We start from the raw sequence: 27,141 nt of genomic DNA on the forward strand, positions 1-27,141 counted from the left end.
TTTACATTATTAATTCTCCAATTCCTGTGCCTGGTTGACAAAGAGCGGTTTGTGTGTGTACGTGACTGATGATTCTGATATGATAGTAAAAACTGGGACCATAAAGATGGTGTTGAATTAATTATTAATGACCAGTCTCTGACAATATCTCCAAAGGCTCTGAAAAATGTGCAAAATAACACTCCTTATCATGCATTTACAGCCCGCAAATTATCCAAGCACGCATAACGGAGAGATAAGGAAATTCATCAAATCAGCAAAAATAAGTCTTTGAAGCAAGTTTTGTTCTTTAACACCAGCAAAGGCACATTTCACACAGTAAATCATTGCCTCAGAAGTTTTACTTGTGTGATTAGAGCAAGAAGTGAGGACATTCTTTATCATGGTAACACACCAGCTACAGAAAGGGGAACACTGATCTTCTCACTGATATACTCAGATAAGTGACTGCACATTTTTAGAAAGTGAAGTGAAATCAGTTTGGGCCTCATATCATTTGTTTCTCGTCATGTTCCAAAGAGAGGCCCTTGGATTCCACAATTGTGATAGTTGTTTAATGCCATGCTTTCATATACTGTTTGCTCTGACCATAGTTGGCAAACTAGCCTGTTTGTACTTGGTAATGTGTCACCATCTCATTGGCTGTAGGCTGATGTTTTATCCAATCAGTGACTCGAAATCCCAAAAGTCACTGTGACACCACCGCTGGTGATGTCAATATTGAATGTCAACAATGGAGACACAGTATATTCTGTACAAGTGAACTTCTCCACATCTCATCTATGTACACGTCAGTGATGGTAGATGAAGCGTTATTATGCACACAGTTCCCATTATTTCTAATAATCACCTTGTAGCAGTGGTATTTCCTTAATAATAGTGTGGCATAATGCTAGAAAATACATTGTTTCCAGTGCTGTCTGTATATATATATATATATATGTATATATATATGTATATATGTATATATATATATATATATATATATATATATATATATATATATATATATATATATATATATATATATATATATATATATATATATATATATATATATATATATATATATATATATATATATATATATGTATGTATGTATGTATGTATGTACACACACACACACACACAGCATAGATAGATACATTGAGGATAATGCAAACTCTAGCAGAAGGCGTTTGATTAACGACCTCAGACATACTCAGAGTCTCACTGCAGATTATTTGTGTACGTTGCTTAGCGCTGCTCAAAAAGTAGGACATAAAAATGTGCATTTCAGTGGTGCCGATTCCCATGAGCACGCTGGCATTTCCTCACAGCTTACCTAATACACCACACGGTCCCATCCCAGCATCCACTGCGGTCAATGGATTTAACACAAACATGCATACAGCTGTGTTTAAATTCAAGGGCCCACACACTAAAACTTTGTGGAAACAGGTTACAGTTAAAAAAAAGTTGGATACCGCCACCTGGTGGTGAGAAAGGCGGCTGTTTTTAAATACAGATTGAGCTGTGAACTTTGATACAACGGAAAGCTTGTAAGGACCAAAGAAGAACGGTCACAAAATAAGCCAAAAACACTTAAAACAAAAACAGAATAGCTCAGATGAATCTTGGGAAAGTTGGATTTATTCAATGCCATTATTACAAATTTATAAAATGCTAATGTTCTGTAAGAAAATCATCATGTGAAGAATTCACATAGTTGGAATCCATTAGAAATACATTCAATTTCTTTAAAAAACTATAATGCATTTTAACACTCCGCTTAGCCTGGTTGTGATTGTAAAGTAGTTTTCATCTTCTTAGTGCATCTTTTTATGTCTTTTAATAACTGTTTAAAATAAACAAGGTGTTTAGAAGATCTGGTAAATATATCAGGTCTGATACGTGAGACCCCATCAGTAACAAAGGGACATTGAGGGCAAAAATAAAAGAAAAACACAAATATTACACAATGAGAAGGACAGAGTGAGTGGGTAGCGGTGGCTGGGGTGAAAAAGCTGCAAGAGACATGATACATGTTGTGCAGGGGAATTAGGAGTGCAAATTGAACTAGACGTAATTACTAACGTTGATTTTGATTTGATAAAAAAAAAGTTTTCGACTTATTCTCACCAACCTCTTGCTGAAATCTTCAATGATTCATCCGCTGTTGCAAAACGTCTGTGCGTTTTTGATGACTGTGGGATCTGAGCCTACTACTCGCAAACCAAAATTGGGGACCAATCCAGCTATCCATTCCTGAGGTGAAGTGCAGCTATTATCAAAACACTTGAAGATGATCGGTCTCGTCTTTTAAGTCAGTCATTAGTTTGCTTATAGTAAAAAAAAGGGTCAGTCTGGTTGTACTCAAATGTCAGAGCCTGAAAATGTTTTTTCCAGGCACTCATTTTCGTTCTGTAAAGTTGCTCCGTAAGCAAACAAAAAAGCCTCAACAGATTGAGCGTATGGAACATAAAATGTAGGTTTTATGGCAATGAGGAAAAACATTCTCGAAGCCTTTCAGAATAGGTATTTAGAAGTGTACATGCGAGGAGGTTAGAGTCAGAATTTATGGAATATGGTAGAAATATGACCAAAAAGGCAATTTTTTTTAAGTATGAGCATAACATAAAAATGACAAATCAAGAAATAAAGTAAAAAAGCTGTATTGGTGTTGCAGAGTAATGGAAGACCTTAATGTTGGCAACCTCATTCTGTGGAGGCATTCCCATTCAGTGAGACCTCCATAAATAATGGAACAGGCTGGATCAGGGACCAGAGGAAAAGGACTCTGTAAACATGAAGACACTCTGCTTACGAAACACTTGGTCTCGTGCAGACTTTTAAAGTGGCATCAGACCCATGGGTGGGAGCAGAGATGGGGCTTAGATTCATGTCCATGCAAGGCCCCGGGGACGCCAGGTTTCCATTTGCTTTGACTGGTCACTTGGTGATGGTAGGACAGGAATACTGGAAAACATGTCAGTTGTTCTTGAGCTGGTCAATACATCCCTGCAATAGAGTCACATTGTTCTGTGGAGACAGGAGACAACAGTGTTAATATTCCTGCTGAATAGAGTCCGTTTTATTTCTAAGTCATGAGGGCAGACAATAAAACACTTAAATGCACATTTGTATCCCAGGTTGTTGTTTGCACGCAATTTCACATATAAACATCACACTGTATCATTCCTCTGGAAACCTGTTCATTATCTTCCTCATTATCCTGATTTTTTATTAAAGTGAATAAGGTTGTTGGATGATTTAAAAAGAAACTGGAATGCTGTGGCACGTAAGGACCGTCACCCAGTTCGAATTTCTGCTCACTGATTGACACCCATCAACGCAAGAAATTTTTGCTCTCGTTATTAAAAATGGCAGATAAATCCACGAACTTACTGAAATGAGATGCATACAGGGATATAGACAATAGGGATCATTTGAATTTCTCTTCTTATTTAAAAAAAAACATTTTACAAGAAGGAACAGGGGGTGTGTTAAACAGGTGTTAAACTTAATCAGTAAATAACCACATATTACCACTTCAACGTTTCAGTTCAACAAATGATCAATGTTAATCAATGGTGAAGGCAAACTACATTTCCCCACACAAAAACTGGGAACACATCACTCATACTTTGAGTAATTTTTACCTATGATTTTCTGCAAGAAGCAATGTGTGATATTGTTATGAATGGATGGATATGAAAAATATGGTGGAAGAATTTAATTTACACACTTACTATTTCACTGATTTAAAGTGATTGTTTGGCAGTTTTAGTAATTGTTCGATTTCTTGCCATAGACTTATTCATAATATTCCAACAGAAAGTACATTCATGAACTTTATTTCAATGAACCGCTTTTGTATACTCAACTCTATTATAATAACAATAATAACATTATAATAACAATGACAAAGATTAAAATATTACTGCTGATGCCATCTGCTAGTGCATGAGATTTAATAATGACACCATGGTTTGTGATAATAATTGATTAATATACCTCATCTACATAGACATAGGTTATGTCCCTAGAATAAGTTAATAGATTATTTTTTATTAATGTAAAAACCATCACAATTCATACCAAATCACACAGAACACACCCAACCTTTTGCAGCAGGGGGCTGTATTGTGCTGCTCACCTTGGCATGTTTTATCTCAAGCTCAGCCATCTCTATGAGGTTCTTCCTGAAGGCCACGACACGCCTGCCCTTGAAACTGGTGAGTTCTACGAGGATAAAATAGTCCAGTTAAAAAACACTCACATTGTGCATACCATTTTTACACACAAGGTAACAAGTACAGACTGAGCCTACATCTCTTCTGCATGGATGAACAAACCTTTCTTCCCAGACTCTGAGAGTTTGTCAAATTTCTGCAGGCAGTGCTGCTGGTGCTCCTCTGCCTGAGGGATGTCCTTGCTCTTCAGTCGAGCCTTATCCAGAGCCTTGTTAGAGTTCTCATAGTCGGCTAATGCCCGGGCTCGCCTGTACAGGAGGTCCTGAAATGATCCAGATGACATAATATAAGGGATAAAAGAATGAATAAAGAACCCAAAGAATATTTCAGGGATGACTTGTCTTCATTTGGAAACTATTGAATTGATATCATTTATTAAAGTAAAACTCTCGACAAAAAGCAACCAAGGCTTTAATTGATTGAATATGAGTCAAACCTTCATGTAAAAGCATAATTACGACGAAAGAGGCACTTTTAAGATTTACCATAGTTTCGTTTTCGGGCAAGCTAATTTTCAATGGAGTGGAGGGGCACTCATACACTAGCTATTTTTAAAACACCAAGAAGGCTTGACACAACATGAAACTTGGCTCGTAGTATCACCAGGGTCTCTACACGTGAACACGAGCATTGAGAACATTGTTTGTGTACAAAGAGTTTACTAAAAAGAAGGTTTTTGAACAACTCAGGTAAGTAGCTGTATCTCCAGTGCGCCGCCGTCATGGCAGACAAAAAGTGTCGATCCCCGAGTGCGACCTAACAGGCAGGGGAGTAATAGTGGACCGCTCCTCAAGCCTTCCCGTTAGCCTGGTGATACTACGAGCAAAGTTTCATGTTGTGTCGAGCCTTCTTAGTGTTTTAAAAATAGCGATTTCGATGCTAGTGTCAGAGTGCCCCTGCACTCCATTGAAAATTAGCTTGCTCGAAAACAAAATCTTAAAAGTGCCTCTTTCGTCGTAATAATGCTTTTACACGAAGGTTTGACTCATATTCAATCACAAATAAAACCTTGGCTGCTTTTTGGCGAGAGTTTCTCTTAAGCTGGCTGGAGGATGGCTGTCTTGCTGCTCTGAGTAATGCATATCGCTTTCTCTTCATCTTTATCCCTAATCTTCATTCACATCAACTTTAAAAGGGATAAAGGGGATTAACACTGCCTCCTGATCTGTGATATATAGCACAGTGTTTTTTATTCCGATGAGTGTTGTTTTTGGAATGCGTCACATTAAGTATTTAAAATACAGCAATATGTCAATTTCACCAAAAAGTAATATAGTTGTTAAATCTGTGCAACAAATGAGGCAGAAGAAAAAACATGTCTTACTTTGGCAGCCTGGATGTCTCTCATGTAGTATCTCAGCAGCTCTGTGAGCTTCAGCTCCTGGTCAGACGCTACTCTTCCCTCCACTTTCTGCAGCGACATAAATACAGACACAATATATAGGAGATACAACAATGCATTTATAAATCAGGACAAATATTTGCAAAATGTGTCCCAGTTTGAGGGCAAGTTCTACTTACTCTGAGCTTCTCAAACAGGTCTGACAGCTTCTCCAGGTGCCTGAGGAAAAAAATAAGCCACAACATGAAAAACTCAATTAGCAATGACCAGCTTATATTATCACCCAGTTTTTTATATTTGACCCAACAAGCAGTGATTTGTTACGCTTGACAAATTAGGTAAAAAGAGATCAATTGCTTCAACACAAAGTATGTCCTAAAAATCATTATGCAATATGCTCACTTCTTATTTGCTGTGCTGTCATCAGCAGAGATAGTGTTCAGAGTGGCTGAGACGTGAATGTAATCATCCGCAATATCTGCAATAACAGAAATTAGCAAAAAAAAACTCAAATCTATTTATTCCACTCACAATCCTGTTTAATATGGTAATGTAAAAAAACTTTCTCATACTTTTGTGTGCGCGGGTCATTTTCTCAGCTTTAGCAGTGGAATCCTTTATCTTGCTGTAGTAGTCGAGCAGGAACGTCTTCTCCTGCTCAAAAAAGTCATCGACTTCCTGAGTAGGGATCAAACACACAGACAAAAGGTAGGTGAGGAAGTGCTATAACATTACTTTTGTAATGCTGTCAAGCATAAACTGTAAGCAGATCATAAAGAAGCCCCACCTTTATTCCTGAGATAAGGACCTCATCAGCTGTCTTCACCATGTTTTTAAAGAATCCTCCAAACATTTCCTTGGCATTCTTTCTTCTCACAGTGAGCTACAATGACAGAATTTAGAAAGGAAACATATGAAATCTGAGAGGACTTCAACCCATTTGTTAAAGCTCATTATATGAAGTTGTGGGAACTAAGGTGTAGTATCATTATGAGTTGGAATATCTATTATCAGATTTGTATATGTATGTATGTGTGTGTGTATATATATGTGTGCTTAACTCTTAGCTAAGCTCTGTTGGAACACTACAGCTACTGACAAACAAAGACAACATAGATAAGCATAACTGCTGATCACAGCAGGATGTATGCCATGTGTCACAAGTCTCCAGTAAACTCTACTTCCCCTCTTTCCAACCGACCAACTCGGGAAGGGAAGTCAGCATTATGAGAAACTCACATCCTGGTCATACTCTAAGAAAATCTGGAAGTTTCTGTCTTTGCTTAAAATGGGGTGAGAGGACAGTCTCTGCAGGAAGACTTCATGCACTTGGACAGTTTTCTTGAAGACAGCCAGGTATTCGCTGTGAACAAAACAAAACAGCACACATGACACAGACAATAGATACAGAAAGAAGTTGTTTTTGTAAAGGATCTAACATGATGCTGTCCAAAGGATACAATAAGGGTTTTGATATGTGTCACACTTACGCCTCAAGCTCCTGCTTCATTTTAGTGTACTCGTCCTTGGTCATGGTGGCTTCACCTTCCCCCAGTTTGTGCATCTTCTCTCTTGGGCTCTCAAAGTCAGGCTTTGGGGGTGCTGGAGGAATCTACAAATGATAATGACAGTTTAAATGTTCTTAATGTGTAATATACAATTTACCATTTCCAGTATTTATTACAAATTAGCCCATGTCTATTTATGTTGGTCATGTCTGCGAGATGTCCAACTCACTATTAGTCCAGCATAGTCCTCCGTCTCAACCAGAGTGTCATGCAGCCAGATGAAGTCTTCGTGCTGCCTGGGAACAGAGAACTCTGGCTTCTGGAAAGAGCTCAGTGTGGTCTGGAAACAGACTTAATTTTGTCAGCATATCAGCAAATACATGTTTAGAATATTTAAGTTAATGTGTTAGTATGTGTATTCTATTAATTTTTTTAACCTTTGTATGGACAGTAAACTTGACTTTGTCCCTTTCACAGAGTGCATCGGGAATGTCAATGAGAAGAGAGGCATCATGGTTTAGATCCACAGACACAGAGCGCAACTAGGAAGAAAGAATACAGCAAGGTTATGAAAGAAATACCACTAGGTGATTTTATCTATACATACAAAAAATATATAATTTATCATTTACAAATTTGGTTTGTGGTCCTTTAGTTTGTACTGTTCTGGAATGTAAGAAAACTCCTCTGATCATCATTCTGAAAAATATCATAAATGCCATATTCACTGCCTTCATCTACAGTGTTGCCGCTCAGATGAGGATTTGAACTAAAGCCCGGTCAATAAAGTTTATTGTTTAATTGTGCAATATCCTGTTTGATAGCCATATTTTAGCCAACATTGCAAAAAATGTGTTTAGAGTTGGCTGTTATATCAAGAAAGAAATGTCTGACTCTGTAATATTGTTATCAGATCAACAATCGAGCACTGGTCTGGCTTTTTTTTTAAACTGCAAAAAGTGGGTGTACATGCAACAGAGACACTGATCAAGCAAAGCTCAGTTGCATTTGGAATATCAGATCATGACATCAATAACTGTTATGCAGTCAGTCAGTATACATAATTCACATGACAGTATCTGCTAAATCTTAGCCAGTAAGGCAGAAATACAAATCCTCAGTGCCTGGTGTCTTTCCTCACTTGACAGTATACAAAATAATTCAGAGAAGTGTTGAGAGCCCACAGCTTTCACCCTCTATCTGATTCAACACCCATCCATGTTGCTACAACTCCACAGTGCGGACAAAGTGAGGTAGGATGTTAGGTATGCAAACAGAAAACATGTCAGGCTGGGAACAATCTCAATCCACCAAGCTCATTAATATTCATAAAAAACTTTTTCCCTGTCATGCACAGGGGCTGTCAGGGTTCAGAAATGCACAAAGCTGTAGTACTGTAATAATCATCCTTCCATGAGTTCAGTGCTGGGTGGTGTTGGGTAAAATGACTGTAGGGAGTTAGTTTTGGATCAGTTGAGAAAGACTTCATGCCAACTGTGTCATCAGAGCCGTTTTCACACCCATGTTGATCTGTTATATTATAACAGAAAGAATAAACAAAGTTTGCTACTTACTCTTGCTGGTGACAGGCTACACCTTACATCAGCATGTTGGGTAGAACGCCCATAGTGAAAGATATCATGTTCAGTCTTTATGTTGTATCTGTCTATGTGGTCATTTCCGAGGCTGTAGTTAGTAGTCTAACCGTACATATTCTTAGTATAACACAATATAATCAACAGCACCATAAACTTCATCCTCAGACATGATTAAAACGTTGAATAAAGACCTCATGAAAACAGAAGCCACACAATGAAATCAAGACGGCCATGATTAAGTTATCTAAACACCTGTCAGAATGCTAACCATTTTAGCTCACCGCAAGTCGACTGACTTGTCACAGGCCAGTTTCCTGCACAGCTCAGCAGTACAGCAGTTTAATGGAGGAAATGGTAGTAAAAGATGTACCTGAATACCATACAGACTATGTTACTTTTCTGTGACTTGGCAGTGGGCAATAAGCGCTGCATGTTTTAAAACTGTTCAGCAAGATAAGTAAAATTGACACACGACACTTCTCTGCCTACATGCAGTTTGACACTGCTCAGTTAACGTTACCCACTTCTCTCGATTCAACGATAACTAGCTTTAGCCACAGGCTAGCGGTATGTGGACAGAACACAACACAAGTTAGCGGCAACAACTTAGCCAGAAAGCAACCGTTAATGTTAGCTAACGTACCTTAATGCTATCAGGGTTGATTTTTGGTTGCAATTCACATATCAAGACCTATTTAACTCACCTTTTCCTTATTACTTTCGTCCAGGGTGGATGTCATGATTGGATTGAAATCGACGGAATGGCAAGAACCAGGCCAACAACCCAAAAAACAAAACTATATGCAGGAAGCTCTCTCTCTCTCCGCTGACTGGTTAGCCGCCTGACGAGCTGTCAAACCGTTTTTTTTCGCCCACATCCTGATGATGGAAGATTTAAACCCCGCCTTAGAAAGACTCTAACTGGGCAGCGTCGAATTGACAGATGCTGTGATTGGTTCATAACCTTATCAGTCACATTATATTTTCCTAACCTGTAGTTTAATATAGTTGTAGGCTTTATTATAGCTACTTATTAAACCACGTTACGTTTCGTTATCTTTAGCAAACCAAGAGATGAGGCATAATGAGCGGTAAAAGTAAACGAAAGTGATTCAAATTAGCACCACCGAGTCAGCGACCACACGGATGTATTTCAATGACGCGCTCAATAATTCTGGGTAATGTAGTTTTTACCATAGACATAACTGTTACGCACATAGACATATATGGTTACGCACACATAGCCCGGAAGCCGGAAGTGTGCGCAATCGCAGTGGCGCGTCATTCGGTAATAGTTGTGTTTTGTCAGGACGAGTTTCTCTGGAGCATGTTGGGGCAAGTACCGTCACTAAAATGAAGTCAAAAAGCTTAACTATACTGTAAAAACATTCACACTTCTCTAGGTACACGCAGTTGCTAGTTATTGAGTTACAGTCGTTTAAGTTTGTTGTGAGAAAGTCGCCAAAATGTTAGTCCTTAAACGCGTGGTGTCCGTTGGAGGCATCATTGTCCCTCAGTGCACCTCCCTCTCTGTCAGCTGTTTTTCTGCTAGTCATTGTCTAAACTCCCCAAAGAGACACAGCCCGTACAGCTCAGTGGACAGTGAGCGCTACTCTTCTCTAGTGAAGTCTGTCATGTCAGTTCGGGTCAGTTCTCAAACTCCTGAGACCCTCCAAGCGGAGGACGAGCACATTTATGGACCTGTTGTCAAAGCTCAGACAACCTCCTCAGGACCAAAGATGAGAGGACCTAAAACCCTTCACCCCTTTTTAAACTGCGAAGAGACACTAAATTTAGAAGAGCCAGAATCAGGACAGCCAGTCCGGATTGCATTAAACCGTGGTCAAGGCAGGTCTTCAGTGCCGAGTGTGACCCGCATCCTTCAGCAGACGCTGTCACCGGATCAGATCTTCTACCTGGAGAGATGGAAGAAGAGGATGATCGCAGAGCTGGGAGAGGAAGGCTTCAAGCAATACAGTCTGAGTGAGTTTTTTTTATTACATCAATGTAGCCTGCTATTGAGTTAAAGTAAATGGGGGAATTGTGGGGTTTCTAAATAATTGACCAAAGGTTGTGGTGTTCAGATTTATTTAGGCAAGGGAAGCTTTTCCATTCAGCTGTGGAGGAGGTTCTGACATCAGGTACACCACAGAACAGGAACCTTTCAGAGACACCAGAGTATCCACCTGATGTACAGGGGTACATGGAGAGCATCTCCCACATACTGGAGGATGTGGGTGCAGTGAGAGCTATTGAAAGCACTGTGCAACACAACGCACTGAACTACTTGGGAGTTGCGGATTGTGTCGCTCGCTACAGGTAAATATCCTGATCTGCAGACAAAAGTAGGCTTATTTTTTTCCACACCAGACTCAGCACCATGTCTGTCCTCAGGGGTGTACTGTGTGTTATCGACTGGAAGACTTCAGAGAAGCCCAAGCCATTCCTGAGAAACACATATGACAACCCTATTCAGGTGGCAGCCTACGCCGGGGCTTTGAACAATGACGCCAACTACAAATACCAGGTAATCTACTTCGATACATGATGTTTTAATTCCATGTGTCTTTCCCAGACTGAAGCAAGGAATCTGAAGTCAGATTCCTTGCTTAAAAGATAATAGATCAAGAATTAATATAAAAATGTGATGCTTGCTGCATTTTACTGTTGACCTCATGACCCAATGATTTCCTGTTATTGTAGGTTGAAAATGGACTCATAGTAGTAGCCTACAAGGATGGTTCACCTGGCCATGCTCACAAGTTGAGCTCAGAGCTGATGTTGGAGTACTGGAAAACATGGTTGGTTCGTCTGGAAGAGTTCACAGAACAGAGGTAAAGAAGACACAACCGTTTTTTTATCACCCTGAAAATATTTTTAATTGTTGTTTCACTTTGGTTTTAAATAAATCACAGATTTTATTTGGCAACAAATGCATTCATACTGTTTGATTATTTAGGTATTTTCCTGATCTCATCTTTTGTATTTGCCTCCATTAAAAACCGAAATGGTTAGTTGATAAATTATTTTGTAACTCATTGTTGTAAAATAAATCAAAAAAAGGTACCCAAAAGTCATACTAAAAGTAAAGATATCATGCTATTACATTTTACTTTGGTAAAAGTTAAAAGTCACCCGTATCAATATAACTTGAGTAAGTCTTACAGTATCAAATGTTAAATGTAGTTATGTATAAAAACTAGGTTTCCAGCAATACATTTACTCATGTATCAAAAGTAAACATAAATTGTAAAATATCAACGTTTATGTATATACTGTATACAATGGGTTGACTTGATTATCATAATCTGTGTTTTTTAGTTTTTTATATTTTTTATAAATGATTGCTGATAAAATAAAAATATACTACTTTGGCTCTGATGCAGCACAAAATCGGCAAAGTAACAACTTACTTATATTATCAAATAAATGCAGTGGAATAAAGAGTACAATATTTGCCTCCAAAATTTAGAGTTTTTAGAATGTGAAATGAAAATGTATAAAAAACAAAAAACTTTTGAGTACAGTACTTCACATCACATTCAATCACTGATGACTCAAGGAGGAATTCTAAATGTAATCAAGAATTGATTAATGAAGAAGTAGTCTCATCACTTCAGCCTGTAGTTGAGCAAGAGGCCTGAAGCCTGACCACTTGTTGTAAAGCTGCTGTAAGCGTTGTTCCCACTTTAGACAACTTTCTGTCCGTTTTACAGTCGGCAATCCCCTCCCTCCCTGACTCTGCTCTCTGTGCATTCACAAGCAGACAGGCATGCCTCTTTATGGAGGTCTCTGTCCTGATTGGATAAAGTTGGCCTGGGTCCCAGAAAATTCTCTTTTACTGCATGAGCAGAGGAAGGAGAGACATGGCTTACTGACCAAACACTGTACAGCAGTGATCACTGTTGGCATGCAAAGACATTTGACACTTGTTTAATAAAAAAATATATCACTTGCAACAGCTTTAATTAAACAAATCTGATTACTAAAGATTGCTATTATTTTCTAAATATGAGGTAATACTTATGCACATCGGTTAAATAAAGATTTTTTCTTTTCATTTCAGATCCAGTCACGCCTGAAGTGCCCTTTCAGAAAAGAGATGAGATGGGTGATTTGCTGGGGCACGTCCATGAAGCAGGTTATTTCAGTTCAAGGCAACTGAACCGGACCTGAAATACAACATCCTCCTAAGCTCTCTCATCCTGATTTCTGACAAGCATTTTCTGTTAATGTCACCACTTTTCTGTGCTACAAATGCACATTTTTTTAGTTCACATTCAGTCAAAGGGCTTAACAGATTTTTTCTGTTTTACACACATATACTGTATTTAACCCATCTTTGAGGTATTTAAAGCTCATTGACTGAAAACCATGCTGCCCTGTATGAGGGATCCTCAGTAAAGCCCATGTTTTTAAAGAGTTTGTAGGAGACAACGTTCTCCTCCTCTATGAAGCAGTACACTGGGGATCCCTGAGCGTGGAGTCTCTTAGCCATGGCACTGATCAGGATTTTGGCGTAGCCTTTCTGTCTGTGCTCTGGCAGAGTGTACAACATCCCCATGGCACAGGACATATATGTCAGGATCCAGGCCACAGGCTTTGCGTCTGCATCCAGCACGCAGCAGGAGGGGTAGCTTGCAAGCATGTTCCGGATCATCCTGACGGACCCGTCGCTCTCTGCAAACTTCCACGTCTGATTCACCACGCCAATGTGCGATTCATCCAGAGAGCTGAGTGAGATCCCTGAGCTGATGCAGAACAGAGAGGAATCCTGTTATATAAATGAACTAATACCAGTTAGGATAATTTTTCACATACTACTAGACACTTAAGATATCACTGTATGAATAGGCTCTACCTGTCAATGGAGGGAAGGTTGGACACATCCTCCAGCATCATCATGTGACACACTGACCTCTTCTGGCTGGGCAAACGTTTTTCTGTTGCCACTGCTTTGAATATGTCAAGGTGGCGAAGGTTGACTCCTTGGAAAGATGTAATAGTTATTTTTTTAAATGGAAAATCTATTAACAAATTTGTGAAATTGTTGTTGTATTTCTTTTAATTTCTGAATAAAATAAATTATTTGAACAGCATTAAAGACTCTAGTCCTCCAGTCTAAGAGAAGTTATTTCAAGCTTGAAAGGACAAATGTGCAAATGTCCATGTATCTGGAGTACAACAATTTCACAAATGCTGATATTTAAGTATGCTTTTAGATTTGTCAATCTATGATAAGTTTGTACGATGTAATAATGTGAAAATAATTTACTAATCAGTCTTTTTTTGTATGGCTTGGCAGCGATACACTGCCGTAAAATACTTTCATCCCTATAATATGAATATGACTCACCTCTTATCACAGCTGTCTTTTTTTTTCAGTTAAGTTTTTTTCTGGCTCTTTGCTATATCGTGTGGCCCTATAATTATTCATAATCTGAAATGCTACTGAGGTTTTGTTCTTTGCACTCATAAGTCTTTGTTGTGTAGGAACATAATATCAAATGTTGAATTATCTCTCTCAGATCATTAAATGACACTGTAACAATGGGAGGACTTTGGACTGTATGGATAATACTATGGATAATACAACTTGAAGATAATTTAACACCTTACAAGCAGTGGTGCAAAGAGCGAACCTGCTGTGCTGTCTTGTCATTCAGCAAAGACCAGTTCATCAACGCTATGATCATAAGACCACTTTGTAAAAGCCATGTGCTAAGAAGAGAATAAAAGGTCAGAGAATTTCCATGTTCAATTATCAGGAATCCACGAAAAGAACAACAGGGCATTGTTTTACCGAAACAAAGGTATCGGCTCCAGTCAATAACAGGGGTCTTCCTAATGGTTTCCTCTAGAATAGCTTCATCGGTCGCATAAACCACTGTGTCTTTAAAGAGATCCCCTTTCTGGAAGATAAACAAAGATGTTGCACTGGAAATATAAAGAAATGGTATATCATGTATGAGCATCCATAGATCAGTATTTACCTGTTCACAGACTGGTTTGAAGACAATGACACTGAAGTCTGGCCATCTGTCCACTAAAACCTTTATAGGGTCAGCTCTGACCCCGTCTGATCTGTTCAGCAGGACCACATAACCGTAAGCCTTCGAATAAAAACAAAGTATTTACAATGACGGCCACACAATGAATGATATTACACGTCTCATATCAGCGTTATGGGCTACCTGACCGCACACACCTGTAGTGATCGAGGGAAATGTCTCTTCAGCCGGCTCTCGGTTATTTTCAGCTGCTCTCCGGTCAGTTCCAACGTCATTGCTGCTGTTTTTTTTACAGTCTGGATTCTGGAATATCACAGAAACTGCTCTGACGCTCAGTAACGCTCGGGATGTGCCGTCGGTAAAGGCTTCCGGCTGAAGTTGGCTCGCAGTCGCACTTTCGACACGTGATTTGAACGTGGAAAAACATTTCTGCTGTACTCTGTACTGTACCGCTGGTTAATCATAAACTTTCACTTCACCAATTAAGTGTAAAAACTATTTTTTTTTCTCTCATAGAAGAAGCGCAAGGCCACGCCCTATAAATCCAAGTATGACTACTCCTTTTAAAGAGTGTTGAAGAGGTGTTGAATATTTAAACAATACTGAGAAAACACATGGGAGAGTGCTGTATATTTGAACCTGGATAGAACCGACACTTGGGACCTATTGCAGCTTTGCCAGTAATGTAAAAAAAATTAAAATAACAGAGTCCATCTGAAAACAGGAATGAAACACGGTGTGCATGAGTTGTCTTTATTTTAGGGAACCATGGCTACCAGTAATTGCATTGGTGTGTATAAATAGAGGTTACCTCTTTAGCATATACAGGAACTCCATTTTAACATATGGTGTGTAGACAGAAAGAAAAACATGACTCACCAGGGCTCAGTTTTGTTGGGATCTCCTCGATAAAATCACAAGTGATCAAAAGGTGACATTATTCTACTATTTGTGTCAGTTAATGCCTCATATACCTCCATTATTAATCTCAGCAATTTGTACTCATTTACAGTGTACAGGCAGCATATCACCAAGAAAGATTACAATTACTTCATAATTTATATTTACTGCATAACTCACAGTCGCCAGGATAATGTTGGCACTAGTTCACCTTTCTGCAAACCACCATCAAGTTCACATTTGTATGTGTCATAGGCTATGTACCATTTCCACGATATTGTCACATCATGTTCACATTACTGTCACATCGCGAGGTGGAGGAGATGGCTACCAAGCCAGTGACCACAGTTCAAGACTGCGTTTCAACATAAGTACAAAGCCACTGGATATCTTGGACAAATGACCACGCGAGTGTGAAACCACTGGATGTTTTTAAGGAGACCTCACGACAATCTCCAGCTGTGTTTGTGGTGACAACAAATATATTTTAACAGGAAATCATGACATCTCCAGCTGTGTTTCTGGACGTTTTAAGCCAAAAACATGCTTTTTGTTCTTATCCCAACCAAGTGGTTTTTGTTCCTCAACCTAACCAGACCATAAAATGTCAAATTGAACCTAGAGAATTTAAAAGTTGCAGCAATAACCGGGGTTGACTCAACTAAATTGTTAGAAATCACAATGGTTCAACAATCAAAAGTTGAACTCAAACCAAGCTGCCCTGTATGAGGGATCCTCAATGAAGCCCATGTTTTTAAAGAGCTTGTAGGAGACCGCGTTCTCCTCCTCTATGAAGCAGTACACTGGGAAACCCTCAGCATGGAGTCTCTTGGCCAGGGCACTGATCAGCACTTTTGCGTAACCTTTCCCTCTGTGCTCTGCCAGAGTGTACAGTAAGCCCATAGCACAGTAATCATACACCAGAATCCAGGACACCGGCTGACCCTGACTGTCAGTGATGCAGCACGACGGGAAGTTGCTGATGAGGTCCGCGATCTGCCTGTAGCCCTTCTCGTTCCCTCCAAACTTCCAGTTCTTATTCACCAAGTCGACATGGGAGAGGTTGAGGGATGAAATCCTTGATTCAAGCTCACTGTTAAGAAAAAAACTATGATCACTGGACAATCATATTACATATGTTTTATCTGATGCAGATTAAGGTGAAATACCTACACATTTCAATGATCTGACAATACCTGTCAACTTTTGGTGAGAGATGAGCGTTGGTGTCAGGCAAATACAGAGCATGCCCCAACATGTAGCTTCTGTTGTTCACATCCATGTCAGAAGATACTTCTTTGAGCATGGAAGCATGGGAAACATCAAATCCTGCAGGACAAAAAAAAATACATGATTTAAGGGTAATATTATCCTGTTTATTGTCTTTGCAAGGGGTTACACATAGTCGAGGGTGTATTCACATGCCTCGCTGCACAAATAACACAACTACAGTGCAAAATGACTCTATTATTGCATTGAAAAGTTTAAAAAGTATATTATCAAAACTAAAAAGTAGAAGCACTCAAGACAGAAAAACAGTCACTGTGTGCATCAAACGTTTATGTTACATTGAATATTTGTGATGCATTACTGTTACATAGATCATATATTGTTTGATAATTAAAAAAAAAAGCATCATATCTAATAATAGCCATCATACCACTTTCTGAGTTCAAAACTCACCTCCAATCATGAAATAAGTGCTCCAATCAATCACTTTCTCCTCTGTCAGCATTTTCCTTAAAATCTCTTCATCCTTACTGTAGTAAGTCACCTCCAAAGCTTTCTTGTTCTGCGAAGTCGTCACAAAACTCAGCCATCATTTCTCACACTAACACTTGGGAATACCTAAAACTTATCCAGTTCTCCAATGAGACATGAACTCACCTTGGGGTCAGGTCGGAAAATGATCACATTAAAATCAGGCCACCTATCAGCAACTACCTCAAGAGAAGTCGGCTTGTTCCAGTTAATACCACAAAGGGCACCATACACCTAAAAAGACAGAAAATATGGAGTTACAATCGCTTGTAAAATGACAGACTGTGTTACGTGCTGACATATTTAGACTGGACTGTATATAAATGGGTTCCTAACGTCTACCTTCAAACTCCTCGGGAAGTGTTTCCGCAGAACTGCTTCAGCGGCCAGTAGTTCTTCTTTGTTCAGGACCTTCATGTTGAGATGTGAATACAGCTCACCCTGTCTGTCTGTCTGAACTCATCTGCACTGATATAAATGAGTTTGGCCTTTACAAATCATTAACAGGCGGTCATGTCAGCCACACAAGTATCTGTCACGCAAGCTAACCAAAAAAAAACAACCGATTAGTCAAAGATTACAACCTGACATTCAAGATGTGCTGATTGATTTGAAGTGTCAACTTGTGCTTTGAGAAACATGTGCGTGTGTGTGTGTGTATATATATATATATATATATATTTATATACACTCACACACACACACTACAAAAAGCTTTGTGTTTTGTTGACTTGAAGAACTACAACCATGTCCCCCAGGGGTACTGTGGGTAGTTTGGGGTACGGGGTCTGGGGGCTGTTGCCACCAGCTATCCAGTCCCTGTATTACCAAAGTGAGAGCTGTGTCCATATACTCAACATAAAGTGTGTTAGACTCCACCAGATGACATGGTTCTATATGACCTCTGGGGAGCAGCTGTGTGTGAAGCAGTCAGGACGAGGTGCTCTAAGTCTCAGGCCATGGTCAAGAAAACGTCTTGTTCAGGAGTGGTGGGAAAGTGCAGCATGAGATTGACAGACAGTTTGTTGCACTGGAGCGTCATGGTGAAGAGGAAGCTGGGCTGAAAGACAAAGCTTTTGACTCCACAGTCCATCTATGTGGACTACTGCCACCCTGACCCAAACCTGCATGAGCTGATGAAGATGGATGGAGGGATGGATGTAAGGTCTGGACAGCAAAAGCTTGGCAACTAAATGAATTTACCACAAGGACACATTCATGAAATGCAAATATTACTTTAATGTCAGTTCATAAAGAGCATGTGGTGTGAATAGGCTTTATAAGGATAATCTGCAGTTCAGTGCATACATATTTGTTATTTGCTTGGTTTAGTAAGTGTGCGTTGAAAAAAGTGGCTCTCCTAATAGATTATTCACTTTGACATTGCTTTTCGAACACTGGTGATACAGATAATTGAAACACTTTGACTTTCAAAGCTCTTTGACATGCAGTACGTCTGCTTTTATTGGGCCATCTTAAAATAGTACAGAAGCATATTACTGCCATGCCAGGAAAAGGATCAGTATCACATTATAACAAGTATTGTTATAACAAGTTGTTTTCTTTTTTACATTATAACAAGTTATATTTACATTAACTTATAACATTATAAAAACGCTTCTTGTTATAACAATATACTTTTTATGCAATGGGGGACCCGGCAAGGCTTAATGACTGACGGATGGTTCTGGAGAGCAAAACATGAACAATTTTGTGACAGGACTCCCAGGTTTCATGATTAACAAGTTATTTTCACAATATTATGTGATACTGATCAGTCTTTCTTTTTTATGGCTCAGCAGCAACACATTGCCATACAAATAGTGTTTATTCCCTGTGATGTTAATCCAATCTCATCACGTCGTTTTTTGGTGTGTTCCTTCTAGCGCCTTGCTCTTACCATTCAGAAGCTATAATGGCACTAAGGTACTGATCTTTGCACTTATAACTCTTTGTTGTGTAAAAATATCATATAAAATGGTGCAATATCTCTCTCGGATCATTAAATGATTTGCACCAACAATGGTAGGACATACACACAGCATTCTAACAACATAAAATTGAACCTCAAGATTAAAATTTTTTTTTCAAGAAATGTTAAATTTCAACATATCCCTTGATTTGCAGAAATGTACTTTCCCAACATGTATTCCAGTGACTGGGTTGACTTGACGGAATTGATGGTAATCACAATGGTTCAACAATCAACAGTTGAACTCAAACCAAGCTGCCCTGTATGAGGGATCCTCAATGAAGCCCATGTTTTTAAAGAGCTTGTAGGAGACCGCGTTCTCCTCCTCTATGAAGCAGTACACTGGGAAACCCTCAGCATGGAGTCTCTTGGCCATGGCACTGATCAGCACTTTGGCGTATCCTTTCCCTCTGTGCTCTGGCAGAGTGTACAGTAAGCCCAAGGCACAGTAATCATACACCAGAATCCAGGACATCGGCTGACCCTGACTGTCAGTGATGCAGCACGACGGGAAGTTGCTGATGAGGTTCGTGATGTTCCTATAGCCCTTCTCGTTCCCTCCAAACTTCCAGGTCTTATTCACCAAGTCGACATGGGAGAGGTTGAGGGATGAAATCCTTGATTCAAGCTCACTGTTAAGAAAAAAACTATGATCACTGGAGAATCATTTTATGTTTTATCTGATGCAGATTTAGGTGAAATGCCTACACATTTTAATGATCTGACTATACCTGTCAACCTCTGGTGAGAGCAGATGGCTGGTGTCTGGCAAATACATAAGATGCGTCAAAGTATAGCCTCTGTTGTTGACTTCTATGTCAGAAGATACTTCTTTGAGCATGGAAGCATGGGAAAAATCAAATCCTGCAGAACAAAAAGATTCAAGGGTAATATTATCCTGTTTGTCTTTGCAAGGGGTTACACATGTATATGTTTGCATCAATCAAGTTACATAGAATTATTCTTAATAAAAATGCATTTTATTTTACAAGCTACCATACTATTATGGTATAGTGCAATAAACATTGCCATTGTCATCAGGTGTGTATCTACTGTGTGCAGTACTATCTTATTCATTTTGTGTGTACACTCTTGTTTGCAAAATAATGGTTGCTGTCAACTGCATTAAAACAAACGGTGCAATATTAACCTACAACTTGTAGAAAGAGGAAGTTCAAAGTAGAATAAATTGGAAAAAGTCAATGTCTGCAGAGCACACAACTCACCTCCAATCAGGAAATAAGTGCTCCAATCAATCGCGTTCTCTTCTGTCAGCATTTTCCTTAAAATCTCCTCATCCATACTGTAGTAGGTCACCTTTTTCATGAACTCCAAAGCTTTCTTGTTCTGCGAAGTCAATGACAAAACTCAGCCATCATTGCTCACACATACATCTAGGAAACCTTCAACGTAACCCGATTCTCCAATAGGACGTTGAACTCACCTTGGGGTCGGGTCGGCAAATGATTACCTTGAAATCAGGCCACGAATCAACAACTACCTCTAGAGTAGTCGGCTTGTTCCGGTTAATACCGAATAGGAAGCCATACACCTAAAATGACATAAAACGGAGGGCCACGGTGGCTTACGAGTACACATACAGGCTGCTGCGGCATGCTGACATATTTAGACTGTACTGTATATAAATGGCTTCCCAACGTCTACCTTCAAACTCTTCGGGAAGTGTTTCCGCAGAACTCCTTCAGCGGCCAGTAGTTCTTCTTTGTTCAGGACCTTCATGTTGCGATGATGAATACAGCTCACCCCGTCTGTCTGTCTGTCCAAACTCAACTGCTCTGACATAAAAACGAGTTTGGCCTTTATAAATCATTAACAGGCGGTCATGTCACTTACAGTATGTCTCATGTCTGTGACGGTCCATCAATAATGTCAGGAGCACGCGGCTACTTCCTGTTCCAATTTTAGAAATAAAAGTGTATATACATACATATATTCATACATACTAACATACATATACACAAATATATACATACACATATTTTTTTCTGTGAGGACGTCCGGAAATATATAGTTACTCCAAAAACGTGTTATTTGATTACAGAAAACGGCGATTACTGGCAGGATTACAATTTTATAAACGAGGAATGATATATCACTCTGGTCTCAAGTGAAACTGAACATAGGAGTGCTTCCCACCGTTTCTGAGTGCACCAACACTGTCTTAAATACAAACCCCAGGTGTGTAACTATTTGTCAGGCTTATTGGACGTGCTAAGTCATTATGTCATACCAATGTAACAATTCATGAAAAGAAAACAGGCAGATTTATAGGTGGCTGGTATCTATGAGTTTTTCCTTCCTAAATTCACAAGACTTAAATGTTTATTTGCGTGGCCAATGTCAGGTGACAGATAGGATTCCTAAAAAAAACCACATTGAACTTAAAAAATAAATAAAATAGAGGCCTGAACAGCAAAAGCTTGATAACTACATGAATTAACCACATGACACAGTCATGAAAGATCACGTTTTAATGACAATTAAGAAACAGCATGTGGTGTTAATAAGCTTTATTAGGCTGATCAACAGTTCGGTACATAATTATTTTTTTATTTGCTCGGTTTAGAAAGTGTGCATTGAAAAAAGTCACTATTCTAAAAGTTAATCCCCTCATTGTCAGTCAACACTGGTGTTTCTGGCATCTAAAAACACTGACTTTCAAAGGTAACTGACATACAGTGAAGGAGCATAAGAAAAAAAAGAAAATCTGAATGCATGGTTACATGGAAGTTCGTCTGCAGGAAATTACACTTTACTCTTTCTGCAGGTTATTCTGCAAACGCTGCAAACGTCGAAGAGTTGCCACATTGTTTTCTTAACTGCATTTCTCCTCAAGCAGAGAGATCTCCTGAGCCCATGGCTTGCTCCACACTGTGAATTTGCACTGGTAAGCCTGTGGGAAGAAAAGTTAAGAATACACATTATATACACGCAGTATATATCATATATCTTTAAGATTATGTCAAATGAAGATTAACAGAGCATTTATTTGTCTTTAAGAGGTCACGGTGGCCTAGATATCATCCCTCAATGTTCCAATGATCTGGTTAAAATTCACTTTGTTTTAATGTATTTGCTTTTCATTATCATTAAACAAATACATATAACCTATTATGCACTACATGTGATCATGTAAGAGGATCACCTTCAGGTTCCTAGACATTTGTCCTTGCTTCACTCCACTCTGTCTAACTTTCAAACTCTGTCTAACTCTAACTGTCTAACTCTCTACGATAACAGCAACAAAAACAGATGGTTCAAAGAGAAAAAGTAAAGAATTGTTTCACAATCTGACAGTTTGTACACTACTTGATGAGATTTAAAATGTTTTCTTAAAACTCCTAGCCTGGAATTTGTGGAAAGAATTAATAGAATTTGTTGAGACCAAAGGATATAAACTCTGTAGATTATGTGGTTCCCAGGCTAAATAACTCCTCGTGGCAGAAATGAGCGTGGCCTATCTTTCTCCCAGAGGTTGTAGCCCTTTAAATCAAATCATTACCCGAGCCTGCGCTGCGTCTTCGTGGATGGCACACACGTTGTCACTTGCACTGCCCTTTCTGCAGGGGGTCTTCCCCATTTGCACCGTTATGACATACTTGATGCCAGCAACCACCTGTAAGGAGAAATGGATGGGTCATGGATATACATATAATGGTAAGCCTTAATGATAAAGCACTGTGGCAGCTACAACAGATATCAGGACAATTGTCCACTCATCTCATCAGTCAAATACTATTGAGGTGTCACTGAGTTATGTTGTTATTTAGACACAGGTTTGGATCACACATGAACTTAAAATTATTATTATTTAACGTCTTTTTTAGTCATGTGTCATTCATTTTCACTACTGTCTAAACAAGTTGATTTGCATTTTAATTATTAAATTGTATTTTGCTTGTTGAATTTCTGAAATAAAGTAAAAAAAACAAAACAAAAACAAAAACCGCAAACTAACTAAACAAAAAGGGGAAGCTCTTCTACCTCACATTGTTAAAGTCTAACGGGACAGGGCGGGATTTAATCGGATTATGGTGTTTATAGTCTAATAGGCCGAAATAGGCCGTGTTGTTTCACTGCGTTTGCCCTGTGCACGCACTCGCTATTAAATCATATGGCTTTGTTTATTCACAGGCATGTAATGCAGGCTTTAGGTAGATCAGGGGTGAAATTGAAACCGAAGTTTGGAACAGGCGTCGGGCCTGCTGTGACTGTTAGCATAACGGCCGTTACTTACACCGAAATGTAAACTGGACTATCGTGATTTCACCAGCTGGGAGGTCACTCCAAGATACAGTCTGTAAACATTAACACATCTTATTAGACGTTACTCACCTGACTCTGAACTCTCACCACTTGTGCCACTTGGCTCAGGTACAGGTCGTTGCTGCCTCTGTTGTGTTGGACGACGGCGAAGTTCAGAGCATTCCTCGCCCCGGCGTCATTGACATCAATGTCCCGGAAGCCCCCGACCATGGCACCTAAACCAACGGCGAGAACCGCCGCGAGAGCCGCGGAGACAATCTTCCACATCGTGTTTCAGGCTTCAAAAACAACAACAAAACAACAGCCCCGTCGTCTCCGCCTTGTTATATAAACAACGACGTCACGTCTGTCCTGCGCGTCGAGAGTGGCACATCTCACAGCCAATCAACAATCTCTGCAACGCAAATCCCTCCATCTGGTTGGGCTCACACGTCACACTGAGTCGTGCGTGTGTTCGTTTTGCATACCGGCGAATCCCGCAGCTGCCTCGTCCATTCCCTCGCCGTGAAATCCACCATAATTTCTTAACACAGTCAACAGGAAGCAAACAAGGTACGTCGTGGTTTGTTTTTGGTGAGTTTGTGGAAAAGTTTGGAAGCGCTGCGCGGTAACATGATTCATTTGTGTCCTCTGCCCTACTGCAGGTCGATCAAACAATCACCTGAGAGCTCTCACCGTTGGAACTGCACTATGCAAAGACTTCAGGTTTTAAAGTAAGTACGCACCCACCACTAATATTAAGATTTTATTGATAAGTAACTATTTGTAATGATATCAGAGCTGTTATGATCTCTGCTCTCATATGTCTCCACACTTTGCAGGGAAACTTTCTTTGGCTTGGATGCTGTCCAACAGCAGCTGGCAGTAGGCTCAGCCGTGGCAGCAGGAGGGATCCTGGCATACCTGATGCTCAGAAGAAGTGAAGTGAAAAGTATTCCTCTCGGTGAAGGGTGGTGGGGAGCAGGAGAGAAGCCACTGTTGGAGGATGATAAAGTCTATCCCTTCAAAGTGCAAACCTCAGATGAAGAGATTAAGGTCCTAATGAGTTGATAATTGAACCTTTCACCAGGAACTTAAAAGTACCAGTAATGACACAGTAACATGTTAATGTTCAACAGGACCTTCATGAGCGCATTGACAGAGCTCGCTACTCTGATGCTTTAGAAGACGGCGGCTTCCATTACGGCTTCAATTCCACTCATCTCAAAAAAGTGGTTTCCTATTGGAGACATGAGTTTGACTGGAAGAAACAGGTGTCAGTGCTGAACAAGTACCCACACTTCAAAACTAAAATAGAAGGTACACACAGCCTACAGAGTATTCCCTCATGATAGGAATATCTGGCCACTATTTATTTACGTTTGCTTCAATGCAGGATTGGATGTGCACTTCATCCACGTGCGCCCTCCACACCGTGAGAACCAGAAAGTTCTGCCTCTCATGCTTGTTCACGGCTGGCCCGGCTCCTTCTACGAGTTCTACAAGATCCTGCCACTTCTCACAGAGAACCAGGATGGTCTCGCATTTGAGGTCATATGCCCGTCTATCCCCGGCTACGGCTTCTCAGACGCCCCTCGCAAACAAGGTAGACGATGAGAAATAAATTGACATGTTTCAGCTTGGGCAGCAGATGTTTACACGTGCTTCCCGAATCTTTTCAGGTTTTGACACTCTGGCCGCCGCAAGAGTTTTCCTGACTCTGATGGAGCGTTTAGGGTTCTTCCAGTTCTATCTGCAGGGAGGAGACTGGGGCTCCCTGATCACCACCAACATGGCACAGATGAAGCCTCAGTGAGAGACAGCAAAACAAGCGCTTACACACCACAACTTACCACTGCTGTGGAATTTACACCACCCACTTCTTTTTTTGAGGGAGCATTGTGACATCTTTACATAGATTGTGAAACAGTGCTTGCAGTGTGACTAAGAGTTCAAAAATCACTGACTCTACAAATTACCCAAGACTGACTGGAGCAAATCACGATGTTTTGTTGAGAGAAAAACATGACAAATACTTGTAGTTATAGCTCTAAATTGACACTTAATACAAAACAATGTCACAAGACCTTCAAACTTTGTAAAAATTGACATTTGTTGTCATCATGTTTCACATTGTCTCTATTCCAGGTGTGTGAAAGGACTGCACTTAAACATGTTGAATTCAACAAGGGGATTCAAAGTGCTGATGTCCCTCATGATCGGTCCTTATCTGCCCTTCCTGGTGGGCTTAAATCGGGAAGATGTTCGCCGGTTGTTCCCTTTCTTCGAGAAAAATGTCTGGGAGATCCTGAGGGAATCAGGATACCTTCACATCCAGGCCACTAAACCAGACACTGCAGGTGGGGACATACATAACCAAGAAACAGAGTAAGATTCTTATAATAACATTGACACCGTTTACAGGTCAAAGATGAACTCACTGTTTTACAAAGAAACCACATGAAACAAGCCAGCTGTTCCTAGTATCTTGTAATCTCAGTGTGTCATTATTTCAGAACTTAATCTGTCTCTACAGGCTGTGGAGTGAATGACTCCCCTGTAGGCTTGGCGGCCTACATCATGGAGAAGTTCTCCTCCTGGACCGATCTCAGTAACAGAAATCTGATGGACGGTGGGCTGGAAAGGTACAAGAGGGAATTCAATTTTGCCTTCTTATTATTTTCAGCATAAAAATTAAACAGTTGTTGACTCTGCATGTTTCTTCTACAGGAAATTCAGCCTGGATGACCTCTTGACAAATGTCATGATGTACTGGACCACAGGCTCCATTGTCTCCTCCATGCGTTTCTACAAAGAGAACCTTAAGAGCAATCCTAACAACAGGATTGATGCAAAGTATGTGATTGAACCCCCTTACTATTTAAACCATGAAATCACTGCCTCTTACACCACCATATTATCCTACCATGTTGTAACTGATAAAGGTTTGTGTTTGGTTTTAGGACAGGGATATTTGTGCCCACTGGACTCGCCGCTTTCCCTCATGAGCTGATGCACTGCCCAAAGTCGTGGGCACGAATTAGGTATCGAAACATCTACTCCTACACTTTCATGCCTCGAGGTGGTCACTTCGCTGCATTTGAGGAGCCTCAGCTGCTAGCCGACGACATCATTCAGTTCGTCAAAAAAGTTGAGAAATGAACCCGTTGATGCAATTTCAGACAAATGTCATCTTGATACATGTTTTTTTTTTTTTTTAATTGCTATTGTGTTTGCAGCACTGTCAAAATCATGTTCAGGTTTTAATTAAAGTAAACATATACACAGATGATACTGGCACATACTGTATCAAAGAAAGTTATGTACTGAATTCATCATTTCAGGTTATGTTGATTAAAAATATATAACACCAATATTATGTATGTTTTGTGTTTAATGTCTTTAAAAAGTTAGTGATCTGTAATGCAAAAACATTCTTTAAAATTATAAACATTAATAAAAAATGTCCTCAGACAGATTTAATCACATGACAACAAAGCTTCAAGAACATACAATAATACAGCACACTGCTGGTGTCTTTAAACCCA

At 39.7% G+C, this 27,141-nt stretch overlaps 7 protein-coding genes across 7 annotated transcripts; 2 read left to right on the top strand and 5 right to left on the bottom strand.

Moving 5' to 3' along the window:
• Nucleotides 1-1,612: 1,612 nt before the first annotated feature.
• Nucleotides 1,613-9,561, bottom strand: snx5 (sorting nexin 5). The gene is made up of 13 exons (XM_030441743.1): nucleotides 9,388-9,561; nucleotides 7,523-7,627; nucleotides 7,315-7,425; nucleotides 7,068-7,189; nucleotides 6,817-6,940; nucleotides 6,365-6,460; nucleotides 6,150-6,255; nucleotides 5,980-6,055; nucleotides 5,757-5,796; nucleotides 5,560-5,646; nucleotides 4,338-4,497; nucleotides 4,139-4,224; nucleotides 1,613-3,021 (listed from the first exon to the last, which is right to left on the bottom strand). Exons 1-13 carry the CDS (start codon nucleotides 9,421-9,423, stop codon nucleotides 2,971-2,973), a joined length of 1,200 nt encoding a protein of 399 aa, XP_030297603.1. The 5' UTR covers nucleotides 9,424-9,561; the 3' UTR covers nucleotides 1,613-2,970.
• Nucleotides 9,562-9,925: 364 nt separating this feature from the next.
• mgme1 (mitochondrial genome maintenance exonuclease 1) lies at nucleotides 9,926-14,242 on the top strand. Its single transcript, XM_030441744.1, has 5 exons — nucleotides 9,926-10,666; nucleotides 10,768-11,002; nucleotides 11,078-11,210; nucleotides 11,387-11,517; nucleotides 12,750-14,242. Exons 1-5 carry the CDS (start codon nucleotides 10,150-10,152, stop codon nucleotides 12,763-12,765), a joined length of 1,032 nt encoding a protein of 343 aa, XP_030297604.1. The 5' UTR covers nucleotides 9,926-10,149; the 3' UTR covers nucleotides 12,766-14,242.
• On the bottom strand, nucleotides 12,138-15,083 carry LOC115596557 (glycine N-acyltransferase). Its single transcript, XM_030441745.1, has 5 exons — nucleotides 14,892-15,083; nucleotides 14,677-14,796; nucleotides 14,487-14,595; nucleotides 13,545-13,671; nucleotides 12,138-13,434 (listed from the first exon to the last, which is right to left on the bottom strand). Exons 1-5 carry the CDS (start codon nucleotides 14,967-14,969, stop codon nucleotides 13,035-13,037), a joined length of 834 nt encoding a protein of 277 aa, XP_030297605.1. The 5' UTR covers nucleotides 14,970-15,083; the 3' UTR covers nucleotides 12,138-13,034.
• Nucleotides 15,084-15,431: 348 nt separating this feature from the next.
• On the bottom strand, nucleotides 15,432-17,810 carry LOC115596270 (glycine N-acyltransferase-like protein 3). The gene is made up of 5 exons (XM_030441162.1): nucleotides 17,698-17,810; nucleotides 17,482-17,589; nucleotides 17,278-17,386; nucleotides 16,791-16,923; nucleotides 15,432-16,687 (listed from the first exon to the last, which is right to left on the bottom strand). Exons 1-5 carry the CDS (start codon nucleotides 17,770-17,772, stop codon nucleotides 16,288-16,290), a joined length of 825 nt encoding a protein of 274 aa, XP_030297022.1. The 5' UTR covers nucleotides 17,773-17,810; the 3' UTR covers nucleotides 15,432-16,287.
• Nucleotides 17,811-18,574: 764 nt separating this feature from the next.
• LOC115596305 (glycine N-acyltransferase-like protein 3) lies at nucleotides 18,575-21,651 on the bottom strand. Its single transcript, XM_030441211.1, has 5 exons — nucleotides 20,993-21,651; nucleotides 20,772-20,879; nucleotides 20,554-20,674; nucleotides 20,059-20,191; nucleotides 18,575-19,959 (listed from the first exon to the last, which is right to left on the bottom strand). The coding sequence occupies exons 1-5, from the start codon at nucleotides 21,128-21,130 to the stop codon at nucleotides 19,560-19,562; spliced, it is 900 nt and encodes a 299-aa protein (XP_030297071.1). The 5' UTR covers nucleotides 21,131-21,651; the 3' UTR covers nucleotides 18,575-19,559.
• A 153-nt stretch (nucleotides 21,652-21,804) lies between these two features.
• LOC115596309 (cystatin-C-like) lies at nucleotides 21,805-24,022 on the bottom strand. The gene is made up of 3 exons (XM_030441214.1): nucleotides 23,684-24,022; nucleotides 22,851-22,964; nucleotides 21,805-22,241 (listed from the first exon to the last, which is right to left on the bottom strand). The coding sequence occupies exons 1-3, from the start codon at nucleotides 23,879-23,881 to the stop codon at nucleotides 22,164-22,166; spliced, it is 390 nt and encodes a 129-aa protein (XP_030297074.1). The 5' UTR covers nucleotides 23,882-24,022; the 3' UTR covers nucleotides 21,805-22,163.
• Nucleotides 24,023-24,033: 11 nt separating this feature from the next.
• LOC115596302 (epoxide hydrolase 1-like) lies at nucleotides 24,034-26,967 on the top strand. The gene is made up of 10 exons (XM_030441208.1): nucleotides 24,034-24,166; nucleotides 24,259-24,327; nucleotides 24,436-24,649; nucleotides 24,733-24,913; nucleotides 24,990-25,199; nucleotides 25,276-25,405; nucleotides 25,742-25,953; nucleotides 26,130-26,238; nucleotides 26,324-26,449; nucleotides 26,557-26,967. The coding sequence occupies exons 2-10, from the start codon at nucleotides 24,305-24,307 to the stop codon at nucleotides 26,753-26,755; spliced, it is 1,404 nt and encodes a 467-aa protein (XP_030297068.1). The 5' UTR covers nucleotides 24,034-24,166; nucleotides 24,259-24,304; the 3' UTR covers nucleotides 26,756-26,967.
• The last annotated feature ends 174 nt before the right edge of the window (nucleotides 26,968-27,141 follow it).

This window comes from Sparus aurata, chromosome 15 (genome assembly GCF_900880675.1).
Source record: "Sparus aurata chromosome 15, fSpaAur1.1, whole genome shotgun sequence".
NCBI lineage: Eukaryota > Metazoa > Chordata > Actinopteri > Spariformes > Sparidae > Sparus > Sparus aurata.

Bases quoted from the DNA above. Each gene is read 5' to 3' on its own strand.
- LOC115596309 (XM_030441214.1), bottom strand. From the start codon at position 23,881: ATGTGGAAGATTGTCTCCGCGGCTCTCGCGGCGGTTCTCGCCGTTGGT. The intron at 22,965-23,683 runs GTGAGTAACGTC...TTCTCCTTACAG, and splicing joins TGGTGAGAGTTCAGAGTCAG to GTGGTTGCTGGCATCAAGTA. The intron at 22,242-22,850 runs GTAATGATTTGA...TTCTTCCCACAG, and splicing joins AAGACGCAGCGCAGGCTCGG to GCTTACCAGTGCAAATTCAC.
- LOC115596305 (XM_030441211.1), bottom strand. From the start codon at position 21,130: ATGTCAGAGCAGTTGAGTTTGGACAGACAGACAGACGGGGTGAGCTGT. The intron at 20,880-20,992 runs GTAGACGTTGGG...ATGTCATTTTAG, and splicing joins ACTTCCCGAAGAGTTTGAAG to GTGTATGGCTTCCTATTCGG. The intron at 19,960-20,058 runs GTATAGTCAGAT...TTTTCTTAACAG, and splicing joins CTCTCACCAGAGGTTGACAG to TGAGCTTGAATCAAGGATTT.
- mgme1 (XM_030441744.1), top strand. From the start codon at position 10,150: ATGTTAGTCCTTAAACGCGTGGTGTCCGTTGGAGGCATCATTGTCCCT. The intron at 10,667-10,767 runs GTGAGTTTTTTT...TGTGGTGTTCAG, and splicing joins CTTCAAGCAATACAGTCTGA to ATTTATTTAGGCAAGGGAAG. The intron at 11,003-11,077 runs GTAAATATCCTG...GTCTGTCCTCAG, and splicing joins GATTGTGTCGCTCGCTACAG to GGGTGTACTGTGTGTTATCG.
- LOC115596557 (XM_030441745.1), bottom strand. From the start codon at position 14,969: ATGACGTTGGAACTGACCGGAGAGCAGCTGAAAATAACCGAGAGCCGG. The intron at 14,797-14,891 runs GTGTGTGCGGTC...TTTTATTCGAAG, and splicing joins ATTTCCCTCGATCACTACAG to GCTTACGGTTATGTGGTCCT. The intron at 13,672-14,486 runs GTAAAACAATGC...CATCTTTCCAAG, and splicing joins GAGCCGATACCTTTGTTTCG to GAGTCAACCTTCGCCACCTT.
- snx5 (XM_030441743.1), bottom strand. From the start codon at position 9,423: ATGACATCCACCCTGGACGAAAGTAATAAGGAAAAG. The intron at 7,190-7,314 runs GTGAGTTGGACA...TATCATTTGTAG, and splicing joins AGGACTATGCTGGACTAATA to ATTCCTCCAGCACCCCCAAA. The intron at 4,498-5,559 runs GTAAGACATGTT...GGATCATTTCAG, and splicing joins GAGACATCCAGGCTGCCAAA to GACCTCCTGTACAGGCGAGC.
- LOC115596302 (XM_030441208.1), top strand. From the start codon at position 24,305: ATGCAAAGACTTCAGGTTTTAAA. The intron at 24,328-24,435 runs GTAAGTACGCAC...CACACTTTGCAG, and splicing joins CAAAGACTTCAGGTTTTAAA to GGAAACTTTCTTTGGCTTGG. The intron at 25,406-25,741 runs GTGAGAGACAGC...TCTCTATTCCAG, and splicing joins ATGGCACAGATGAAGCCTCA to GTGTGTGAAAGGACTGCACT.
- LOC115596270 (XM_030441162.1), bottom strand. From the start codon at position 17,772: ATGAAGGTCCTGAACAAAGAAGAACTACTGGCCGCTGAAGCAGTTCTG. The intron at 17,590-17,697 runs GTAGACGTTAGG...CTGTCTTTTTAG, and splicing joins ACTTCCCGAGGAGTTTGAAG to GTGTATGGTGCCCTTTGTGG. The intron at 16,688-16,790 runs GTATTGTCAGAT...TTTTCTTAACAG, and splicing joins CTCTCACCAAAAGTTGACAG to TGAGCTTGAATCAAGGATTT.